The sequence below is a fragment of the Pongo pygmaeus genome, chromosome 6 (assembly GCF_028885625.2).
Source record: "Pongo pygmaeus isolate AG05252 chromosome 6, NHGRI_mPonPyg2-v2.0_pri, whole genome shotgun sequence".
Lineage (NCBI taxonomy): Eukaryota > Metazoa > Chordata > Mammalia > Primates > Hominidae > Pongo > Pongo pygmaeus.
Window position 1 is genome coordinate 19298940 of NC_072379.2, and position 12241 is coordinate 19311180.

At 45.0% G+C, this 12241-nt stretch overlaps 1 protein-coding gene across 1 annotated transcript in view; it reads left to right on the forward strand.

The window, feature by feature from the left end:
- Window positions 1-12241, forward strand: part of GALNT17 (polypeptide N-acetylgalactosaminyltransferase 17) — a 590997-nt gene that overhangs the window by 546032 nt on the left and 32724 nt on the right. The window contains exons 8-9 of the mRNA XM_054495494.2: window positions 532-669; window positions 8070-8165. Of these exons, the coding sequence (XP_054351469.1) occupies window positions 532-669; window positions 8070-8165 (234 nt within the window). The remainder of the gene's footprint in view (window positions 1-531; window positions 670-8069; window positions 8166-12241) is intronic.

The window sequence follows — 12241 nt, forward strand, 5'->3', positions numbered from 1 at the left end:
AGGTTGCAGTGAGATGAGATCGTGCCACTGCATTCCAGCCTGGGTGATAGACTGAGACTTTGACCCAAAAAACAAAAACAAAAACAAACACCCTTCTGAATAAGCATATGAGGCTTAAGATCTTTTTTTTTTTTTTTTGAGACAGAGCCTCTCACTGTCACCTGGGCTGGAGTGCAGTGGCATGATCTCGGCTCACTGCAACCTCCACCTCCTGGGTTTAAGTGATTCTCGTGCCTCAGCCTCCTGAGTAGCTGAGATTACAGGTGCCCACCACCATGCCCCGCTAATTTTTTGTATTTTTAGTAGAGACGGGGGTTTCACCGTCTTGGCCAGGCTGGTCTCGAACTCCTGACCTCGTGATTCACCCACCTCCACCTCCCAAAGTGCTGGGATTACAGGCGTGAGCCACCGTGCCTAGCCCAGGCTTAAGATCTTCTATGTGAAGGTTTCCCTGAAAGTGACTCCACCTGTGCCCCACTCTGGCCAGAGCTCCATAGTCACTAACACCCCTTGGCTTCTCTCTCCTTTCAGAATCCGGGAATTGACATTGGTGATGTCTCCGAAAGAAGAGCATTAAGGAAAAGTTTAAAGTGTAAGAATTTCCAGTGGTACCTGGACCATGTTTACCCGGAAATGAGAAGATACAATAATACCGTTGCTTACGGGGAGGTAATTCAGACCGTGCATGCTTTTGGCTTGGAATGCTGTTCAATATGCTGTGGGTTGCTTCGCTGGGGAGAAATGGAGTTGCTCATTCATTCATTCAATGAGTGGTTTTTGGAGGTGCTGGCCCTGATAGCAAGATTCTCTGTAGCCGGGGGGTTGGGGTAGGGAACAAATGTGATGAATGTTACAGTGGACTATGGATAAAAGACTATGATAGTCTTCTTTGCCTGAGATATGTAGCAGATAATGAATCCTGTTTGGGAAATTTTGACTTTGAGGTCCTCTGGGACCTGTAAATGGAGATATTGAGCAGGAAGTTTGGATGTAAAGAAAAGCAGGAGGATTGGAGTCCTCCATTGCTCTGTGCTGTGGGCTGGAATCACTTATCAAAGAAAGGAGGAAATATTCTCAGATTGTCTATGGTGTGATCATATCACCTTTCTAAACCAGAAAGCAAAGCGATTTTTCTGTTATTACAAATACCATCAATATGCATTTGAGAACATTTTGAAAATAATAATACTAGGGATGAATATTTGAGTGCTTTTGAAGTACTGGACACCATTCTAACTGCTTTTTGCATACACATTAATTTCACCTTCACCTTATGAGAGATTAGCATTATTTCTGTTTTCTTGATAAGAAAACTGCAACTTAGAGAAATTATCTAACTTACCTAAGGTCACAGAGCATATAAGTCATGAAGCCAAGATTGGACGTGGGGATCTGGATACCAGAGATAACGTGTACACTTTGATATATGGGCCTCTGGACTGTGTGTGTGTTTGTGTGTGTGTGTGTGCATGTGTGTGTATATGTGTGTGTGTGTGTGTATATACCCATGTATTTTTTTTACTAAAACCGTTCCGTTCACAATGCCTAATAATTTGAAATTTTACTCAATAATATGGAGGATATATAAGTGTATCATGAAATATTTTTTGTCAGTAATTAATGGCCGCACATGGTTCCACTTTTTGTGTAAGCTGGGCTTTGCTTGAGAACATAGACACTGGTGTCATTTCCAATTTTAAATATCACAAGTACCATTGCTGAGAACATCTTCGTATAGAAACACTCATGCATCCACCTCATTCTCCCTTGTGATGCCTGTTTGAGATGGAATCGGTGACACACAGTCAGGCCAAGGAGCAGGGAGCCAGGTGCTCTCAATTTGGCTGAGACACCCCATCAGCTCCGCAATCGGGTTTTCTTTCCTGGGACTCCCTGTGACTACCAGGTTAAAGCTAAGAAGAATCCCTTTGACTTAAGAGTATTTACATTTTTCTACAACTGTGGATTTTCCTATTCTTTGCCTGCTGCCTTTTATAGAAAATAAATCAACCACAGGTTAAGTCATCAGGGTGTAGAGTGGTGACCCTCCTGAGCTGGAATTTGGAATGGGATGCTCACGTCTTGCAAGGGCAGTCTCTAGGGCGGTTAGGGATACATGAAGACTAGAGCCAGCCTGCTGGGTTCAAATCCTAGTAGGCTGTTACCAGCTGTGTGGGTCTGCTTGGCAGCCATTCCCTCATCTATAAAATGGGAGGAAGGAGAGTATCTCCTCTACAGGGTTCCTGGGAGGATAAAATGAGCTGTGATGTGTGGAGTTCTTAGAATGGTACCTGGCATGGCCAAGCGCCGTGGCTCACGCCTGTAATCCCAGCACTTTGGGAGGCCAAGGTGGGTGGATCACTTGAAGTCAGGAGTTCAAGACCAGCCTGGCCAACATGGGGAAGTCCTGTCTATATAGATATATATAAAAAAACTAGCTGAGCGTGGTGGCTGGCGCAGGTAATCCCAACTACTCGGGGCTGAGGCAGGAGAATCGCTTGAACCCGATAGGCAGAAGTTGCAGTGAGCTGAGATCGCGCCACTGCACTCCAGCCTGGGCGATAGAGTGAGACTCTGTCTCATTAAAAAAAAAAAAAAGAAAGTTACCTGGCACACAACAGTAGTTATTAATAGATCTGAACTGTCTTGCCTTTTCTTCTCCAAAATAAAAGCATGAATTTTTTAAAATTATCAAAGTAAGATTAAATATAAAGGAAGAATCAAACAACAATGGGCAGTGAGTGGATTATTCCTAAGACAATAAGACAATTGGGTCAATTGACTGGCTTTTTGGAAAATAAATCAATTTAGATTCTTACAGCTCACCATTTACCAAAGTAGATTTCAGATGAACTGTAGCATTACATGAAAGAAATAATAAAAGAACCATGTGGAAATAGTGATGAATCTGATCTCTGAATGAGGAAGGGCTTTCTAAGAATGAAATCCACGCAAGAAATCCAAAGGAAATGTGTCATGGATCCAAGCTCATAAATATTAAAATAATCTGTACATCAACTGAGTAGAGAAATAATACACCAAACTGGAAATACATATACCACAAATACTATAGATGAACAAATACCATTAATATATAATAAGCTTCACAAGTTAAGTTAATTTTTTTTTTTTTTTGAGACAGTCACCCAGGCTAGGGTGCAGAGGCACGATCTTGGCTCGCTGCAACCTCCATCTCCTGGGTTTTAGCAATTCTCCTGCCTCAGCCTCCCGAGTAGCTGGGATTACAGGCATATACCACCATGCCCGGCTAATTTTTGTGTTTTTGTAGAAATGAGGTTTTGCCATGTTGGCCAGGCTGGTCTTGAACTCCTGACCTCAAGTGATCCACTCGCCTCAGCCTCCCAAAGTGCTGGGATTACAGGCATGATTTTAAAAATTTGATTTAAACAGCAAAATAAAACACCCCCAAAGAAAAATAAACAAAGTACAAGGTCAGTTACACAAGAAAAAATACACATGGATGAAAAACACATGACAATTTCATAGTCAAAGAAAATAAACAATTAAATACACAGAGGTTTTTTTTGTTTGTTTTTTTGTTTTCCTATCTGCAAATGAACAAAGATTCATTTTTTGTGTTGATACTTTACAGGCAAGGCCTTAGTAATATGAAAAAAATCATATCTTCTGTGAGAGTGCAAATTGAAACAAGCCTTTTAAAAAGCAATTTGAGCCACATGTATTAAAAAGCTTGATAATGACAGTCATAGTTTCTTCTCCACTCATATCCCAAGCAAATAATCTGAAATAAGGACAAAGATTTGAGAGTAAAATTGTTCAGCTCAGACATGTTATTTTTGAGGAAATTTTTTTTTAAATTTAACTTGGAGATTAGTTGAATATAATGCATTCATGGTTGGAGATATTTTATAGCCGTTATAAATGGTGCGTACAAAAGTGTAATGACATGAGAAAAATATTGATACCAGAATGCTTAAGAGGAAAAAACTCAGGATGATAAAACTGAATTCGCTGCTATTTTAGATTGGAAGCAAGTGTGATAACAGCATTGGGAAATGGAGAAGATACTTATAATTACCTTGGGTAGTAAGTAGGACTTTGGGCAGTTTTGCGGGTGGGTACTTTGTCACGCTTTTCCAACTTTCACTAATGTTAGGTGATACTTTCTTCATTAGAAGAAAAATAGTTACTAAAAAGGAAATAATAAAAATGATGACCAGCCTGTGTCCTGCAGGCTGGAGTGCAGTGGCACAATCTTGGCTCACTGTAGCCTTGAACTCCTGGACTCAAGCTATTCTCCCACTTCAGCCTTCCAAGTAGCTGGGACTACAGGTACACATCATCACATCTGGCTAATTTAGTTTTTTTTTGTTTTTTTGGTTTTTTTTTTTGTAGAGGTCTCACTATGTTGCCAGGCTGGCCTTGAAGTCCTGAGCTCAAGCGATTCTCCCACTTCCGCCTCCCGAGTATCTGGGGCTATAGGCACAAACCACCTAGGCTAGAAGGCTGCCAGAGCTGCTGTGTACAGCTCCACAGTCTGTGCACTGCACAACTCCAGGAGCTGCCTTTGACATCAACCACAGTATAAATGATGTCCCTTGAGCTGTACAGTGGGGGTGGCATTGGAGGTGACATTCTGATCATAGTCTGATTATTTGGAAAAGAGAAGGCTTTTGTTTTTACAAACTTTCTTTTTAAAATAATAAAATCAATGCATACATTCTATCAGAAATATAAAGATGAAAACTAAACTTACTCCAAATCCCAATTCCCAGATATAATCAATGTTAACATTTTAAAGCATCTGGTTCTATTACTCCTTCTCTACCTGCTGAGTATCACCATTTACAGATATATATATTTCAGATGGAATATAGTGTTAAATGAAAGAAACCAAATTAATCAAAAACCATTTTTTAAATAGCTCTTCCTTTTTTTTTTTTTTTTTTTAAGAGATAGGGTCTTGCTCTGTTGCCCAGGCTGGAGTACAGTAGCATGATCATGACATACTAGAGCCAAGAACTCCTCTGCTCAAGCAATCCTCCCACCTCAGCCTCCCTAGTAGCTGATACTACAGGTGTGAGCCACTGCTGTTGGCTCTAGACAACTTTTTTTTTTTTTTGAGACACAACCTTGCTCTGTCACCCAAGATGGAATCCAGTGGCACAATCTCAGCTCACTGCAGCCTTAAACTCCTAGGCTGAAGCCACCCTCCCACCTCAGACTCCTGAGTAGCTGGGACTACAAGCACGTGCCACCATGCCTAGCTAATTTTGTTTATTTTTTGTGAAGCTGGGGTCTCACTATGTTGCCCAGGCTTGTCTCAAACTCCTGACCTTAAGTGATCTTCCAGCCTCAGCCTCCCAAAGCACTGGGATTACAGGCGTGAGCCACCACACCCAGCCCACATATGCTTTTAACGCTTAGGGCAGGAGTCACCTCCTCTTAGCAGTTATCTCTGAATCCTCGGAAGGGTTAAAGAAGTTCTCCTTGGCCAGTTGCAGTGGTTCACGCCTGTATTCCCAGCACTTTGGGAGGCCGAGGCAGGTGGATCACGAGGTCAGGAGATCGAGACCATCCTGGCCAATATGGTGAAACCCTGTCTCTACTAAAAATACAAAAATTAGCTGGGTGTGGTGGCACGTGCCTGTAATCCCAGCTACTTGGGAGGCTGAGGCACGAGAATCACTTGAACCCAGGAGGTGGAGGTTGCAGTGAGCTGAGATTGCGCAACTGCACTCCAGCTTGGTGACAGAGCAAGACTCCGTCTCAAAAATAAAAAATAAAAAAGAAGCTCTCCTTTTTGGCCCTAGCATATTTCAGACATTGCAGTAGACCGTGGACTACTTTAGGGCAGGGACTATGTTATTTATCTTTTGCTCGTTAAATTTAGCACAGTGCCAGGCACTTACCAGGCCTTCAATAAATATTTATTAAATTACTGAATAATAGATTTGATTGCAGAAACATTAGAACAAAGTTTAAAAGCCTGGAAAGTCTCAAATCATGATGAAAAGTAAATATTCTGTTAAAACATTCATGTCCTTAATATGTAAAGAGCTCTTGGCCAGGCACAGTGGTTCACAACTGTAATCCCAGCACTTTGGGAGGCTGAGGTGGGAGAATTGCTTGAGGCCAGGAGATGGAGGCTGCAGTGAGCTATAATTGCACCCCTACACTCCAGCCTGGAGTACAGAGCAAGACCCTGACACTCAAAGAAAAAAAAAGGATTTAAAAATCTGCTCTGTAATCCCAGCACTTTGGGAGGCTGAGGTGGGCAGATCACGACATCAGGAGATCGAGACCATCCTGGCTTAACACGGTGAAACCCCATCTCTACTAAAAATACAAACAAATTAGCCGGGCGTGGTGGCGGGTGCCTGTAGTCCCAGCTACTCGGGAGGCTGAGGCAGGAGAATGGCGTGAACCCAGGAGGCAGAGCTTGCAGTGAGCCGAGATCGCACCACTGCACTCCAGCCTGGGCGACAGAGCGAGATTCAGTCTCAAAAAAAAAATCTGCTCGAGTTGTCTGAGCCTAAACACAATTTGGGTACATAAAGAACAGAATGCTGGCCAGGTGCAGTGGTTCACCCCTATAATCCCAGCACTTTGTGAGGCCAAGGCAGGTGGATCACCTGAGGTCAGGAGTTCGAGATCAGCCTGGCCAACGTGGTGAAACCCCGTCTCTGCTAAAAATACAAAAAATTAGCTGGGCGTGGTAGCGGGCGACTGTAATCCCAGCTACTCAGGAGGCTGAAGCAGGAGTATCCGTTGAAACCCAGGAGGTGGAGGTTGTTGCAGTGAGTCGAGATCATGCCATTGCATTTCAGCCTGGGCAACAAGAGTGAAACTCTGTCTCAAAAAAAGAAAAGAAAAGAAAAAGAACAGAATGCCTTTTCCTCTCTTTGTTTCCATGGAGAATATAATCTGGAGGGGAATGAATATAGATGGAGGAGACCAGCAAGATTATCTTTTTCCCACCCATTGAGACCCTAGGGTGGTGGTGGGATGGATACCCACATAGATCACAGTGCACCCAGAGATCCAAATTAGATCAGTTCTCACATGCTCCCAAAGACCCATGCCTAGTTTCACGGGTGTTGCTTTGAGGACTTTTGTCTATTTCTTCCGTGGGTGCGTTCCAAACACCAAACACCTACAATGGTGCTTAGCACAGCATAGGTATCAGTAAATGTTTTTGAATATATAAATAGATACTGTTAGAGCATTTTATGATAGTAAGCTTTTAGGTTTTTTTTTCTTTCTTTTTTTTAGAAATAGGTCTTCCTCTGTTGCCCAGGCTGGAGTGAAGTGGTGCAATCATAGCTCACTGCAGCCTGGAACTCCTGGGCTCAAGCGATCCTCCCGTCTCATCCTCCTGAGTAGCTGGGACTACAAGTGTGTGCCACCATGGCTGGTTAATTAGTTTTAATGTTTTTGTAGAGATGGGGCCTCGCTATGTTGCCCATGTTGGTCTTGAACTCCTGGGATCAAGCGATCCTCCTGCCTCAGCCTCCCAAAGTGCTGGGATTATAGGCATGAACCACCATGTCCAGCCTAATTTGCTTTTAGGTTCTTCATGCCTTTATGCAAGTAATGACCTGAGAAGCTAATCTCTGATTACCCAGTTTATTAAAACCAATGTCGGTGCTGAAGCCCCCTTACAAGCCTAACCATCTGGATAACCGGATTTTACAAGCCACTTAGAAGCCTTAGAAGCCACTGAGAAGCTTAGAAGCCACTTAGAAGTTACAAAGCCATTTAGAAGCCTAAGATCTGGGTAACCAGTGCTCCTATATGCAGAAGTTCCCTGAGATTGCCTTTCATGTTAGGAATGGAGGTGCTGTGAGGGTGGGGGGCAAGCTGCCCAGGACACGGTCAGAGACCTAGCATCCATGCCATCCACCTTAAGACTTGATTTTTCTGCTAAGGTGATCACCACACAGACTTGAGCCCTGGTCCTTACTTAGACGCCTGTGTGGTCTTCCCATCATGAAGTTGGAACCAAGGCGTGGTAGAACAGTGACTCGGCATCCACACCTCCACTAGCTGAGCTCTGATGGGTCGTGTTGTGTCTATTCTTGCAGCTTCGCAACAACAAGGCAAAAGACGTCTGCTTGGACCAGGGACCGCTGGAGAACCACACAGCAATATTGTATCCGTGCCATGGCTGGGGACCACAGGTAGGAGCTCGTCTCTGACTAGGAAGGAAGTAAAATCACCATCTCTGGCCCACAGAGGCCTTGCAGGCCTTCTGGATAAACTTTTTTGCTGTCTACCTTGGTAGTTATTTATTCTGAGATTTTAAGCAAAAGGTGGGAATCTTTCTGACTATTTCTGTAAAGAAGCTAGGGAAAAAATTCATAAGTGGTTGTTGGATCGCGAAGTTTTTTTGTTTTTTTTTTGAGATGGAGTCTCACTCTGTCCTCCAGGCTGGAGTGCAGTGGTGTGATCTTGGCTCACTGCAACCTCCGCCTCCCAGGCTCATGCGATTCTCCTGCCTCAGCCTCCCAAGTAGCTGGGATTACAGGCACATGCCACTGTGCCTGGCTAATTTTTGTATTTTTAGTAGAGACGGGGTTTCACCATTTGGCCAGGCTGGTCTCAAACTCCTGGCCTCAAGGGATCTGCCCACCTTGGTCTCCCAAAGTGCTGGCATTACAGGCGTGAGCCACTGGGACCGGCCGCACCAATGTGGATATTAACAGGATCCATGTGCAGGTTTCATAGGTGAATAAGTAAGTCACAATGTGCATATTTCAAAGGTGGATAAGTCGCAGAGTCATTTGCTAACATGCAAATATATACCATATGTGCATGTGCTGTCATTATAACCAAATCTACCTGCTTACGACTTCAGAGAAACAATTAGCAAATTTCTTCACTAGAATCTGATTGACACATCCATCCTGAAGGAGCATCATTAGTTTGGTTGTAAGTACAAGCTGGACCATAAGTGCTGGTTCAAGAGCAAACAACTGAGGGGAAGGAGGAGAATGTTTGCAGAGTGTCTTTAAAAAAAAAATCAAATGCATGGCTTCATTTATTCATTCATTCATTCACTCAACTAATATGTCTTGATCACCTACTCTAAAATGCAGGAGCTTTTCAGAGAACATGTGTGATAACCTGAAAAGAGCAAAGTGATTAACCAACAAGTAAAAACAGAGTCTTGATAAATGAATTTCCTTTGATGGCTTTATGCTAGCCAGTGGTGTGTGTGCACAGGTGTGCGTGTGTGTGTGTGTGTGTGTGTGTACACAAAGAGCTTAGCAGAAATTCCCTAAGGTTGGGAGAAAACACATCCAAAAATGTCACTAGTCTTGACATTCATCAAAATTTAAAACATTACATCAACCAGTAGTAGAAAAAGGCAAGCCACCAACTAGGAAAACATTTATATTTCAATTTCAGAGGACCACTGAAGGTGGGTTGTAAGTCAGGCTCACAGATCCTCTCTCCGGGGCTCAGTTTGTTGGTCTGTAAGAGGAGCTACCCTGTAAACACCCTTCATCTCTCGTGTTCTGTGAATGCCCACACTCATGTGCGAAGTTGCCTTCATCAGTTACACTCATCCCCACACGTGCCCGTATCAAGGCTCACAGGTTTTTCTTTTTTTTTTTTTTTTTTTTTTTTTTTTGAGATGGAGTTTCACTCTTTCGCCCAGGCCAGACTGCAGTGGCACTATCTTGGCTCACTGCAAGCTCGGCCTCCCGGGTTCACGCCATTCTCCTGCCTCAGCCTCCTGAATAGCTGGGACTACAGGTGCCCGCTACTGCACCCGGCTAATTTTTATGTATTTTTAGTAGAGACGGGGTTTCACCGTGTTAGCCAGGATGGTCTCGATCTCCTGACCTTGTGATCCGCCTGCCTCGGCCTCCCAAAGTGCTGGGATTACAGGCGTGAGCCACCGCACCCGGCCAAGGCTCACAGGTTTTTCTCTGTGTGTAGTGGTTTTCATTCCCCTGAGGTCAGCTGTGTACCTTCTGCCACATCACTGCAGGTAGTTCTCATTGTCCAGATGGATACTCACCCTTCCTCCTAAGGTGGGTGAGCAATGCCAGACAGGTTACTGTTTAAATCCTCAGCCCTTCGATCCTTGCAGCAACTCTGGGAAGTAGGCAGGCAGCATGAGGAAACGGAGGCACAGAGGGGCAAGTGCCTGTGAGCAAAGCAACCTAGAACCCAGGCCTTCCAGCACAGCCAAGCATTTTATACTATTTATTTATTTATTTATCTATTTATTTTTTTAGACTGAGTCTTTCTCTGTCACCCAAGCTGGAATGCAGTGCCACGATCTCAGCTCAGTACAACCTCCACCTTCTGGGTTCAAGCGATTCTTCTGCCTCAGCCTCCTGAGTAGCTGAGATTACAGGCTTGCACCACCCTGCCCCAGCTAATTTTTGTATTTTTAGTAGAGATGGGGTTTCACCACATTGGCCAGACTGGTCTCGAACTGCTGACATCAAGTGATCCACCACCTCGGCCTCCCAAAGTGCTGGGATTACAGGCATGAGCTTCCACCCTGGGCCAAGCACAGCCAAGCATTTTAAAGTCAAATTGTCACCTGAGGTCAGGAGTTTGAGACCAGCCTGGCCAACATGGCAAAACCCTGTCTCTATTGGCCGGGTGTGGTGGCTCACACCTGTAATCCCAGCGCTTTGGGAGGCTGAGGTGGGTGGATCACGAGGTCAGGAGATCGAGGCCATCCTGGCTAACACGGTGAAACCCTGTCTCTACTAAAAATACAAAAAATTAGCCGGGCATGGTGGTGGGCGCCTGTAGTCCCAGCTACTCGGGAGGCTGAGGCAGGAGACTAGCGTGAACCCAGGAGGCAGAGCTTGCAGTGAGCCAAGATCGCACCACTGCACTCTAGCCTGTGCTACCGAGTGAGACTCTGTCTCAAAAAAAAAAATTAGCCAGGCATAGTGGCAGGCGCCTGTAATCCCAGCTACTGGAGAGGCTGAGGCAGGAGAATCACTTGAACCTGAGAGGTGGAGTTTCAGTGAGCCGAGATCATGCCACCGCACTAGAGCCTGGGCGACAGAGCGAGACTCCATCTCAAGGAAAAAAAAAAAGCCAAATGCGATCCATTTAAATCCAAGTTATTTGTGGAGCACCATCACCATCTACAATTGGTGAAAAGTGCCCGTGAGGAGCAGGAGATTGGCTGGGAAGCCTAGACCACCTCCTCTCCCTGAAGGTTCTCTGTAGGGAAATGGGGATGCGCATGGAAAGCAATATGAGCTACAGAATCTAATGCAGGTGGCTGTGATGACTGAGGCGGGAGGACTGCTTGAGGCCAGGAGATTGAGACCAGCCTGGGTAACATAACAAGACCCCCGCCTCTACAAAAAATATATAAAATGAGTTGGGTGTGGTGGCACACGACTCAGGAAGCTGAGGCGAGGGGATCACTTGAACCCAGGACTTCAAGGCTGCAGTGAGCCATAATCATGCCACTGCACTCCTGGGTGACAGAGTGAGACCTTGTCTCTTAAAAAAAGAAAAAAATAAGTGCACGTCTTCATTCATTCACTCAACTAATATGTCTTGATTACCTACTCTAAAATGCTAGGCACCACTGTAACACAGGCAGCTGGTATGATATAGTCTTTGCTCTCAAATTGTTTACCCTTGAAGGGGAGGGACTAGAAAAGAGGCAGGAAATCTACAGTAGAATAAGTGTAACCCAGGGAGGTGGGAGGTAGCCCAGTTTGGCTAGAACTTTGAATGCAAGAGGGAAGGGAGTGCTGAAAGAGAAGGCAGCAGAGAGGTGGAGAGCAGATGGTGAGAGACCTAAGGAGGCCTGCACCAAGACTCCAGCCTGCACGCTGCAGTGGGCAGCAGAATCGTCCCCAAGGCTGTGACAACACCAGCTCCTAGGCCCCATCCCCAGAGTTTTTGGGTCAGATCTCCGGTGGGGTCTGAGAGTTTGCTTTTGTTTTCTCCTTCCTTTCTTTCTTTTTTTCTTTTTTCCTCCCTCCCTCCCTCCCTCTCCCTCTCTCCCTCTCTCCCTCCCTCTCTCCCTTCCTCCCTCCCTCTCTCCCTTCCTCCCTCCCTCTCTCCCTTCCTCCCTCCCTCTCTCCCTTCCTCCCTCCCTCTCTCCCTTCCTCCCTTCCTTCCTTTCCTTCCTTCCTTCCTCTCTCTCTCCCTCCCTCCTTCCTTTCTTCCTTTCCTTTTCTTTCCTTTCCTTTCTTTCTTTTCCTTCCGTCCTTCCTTCCTTGCCTCCCCCTTCCTTTCGTCCTTCCTTCCTTCT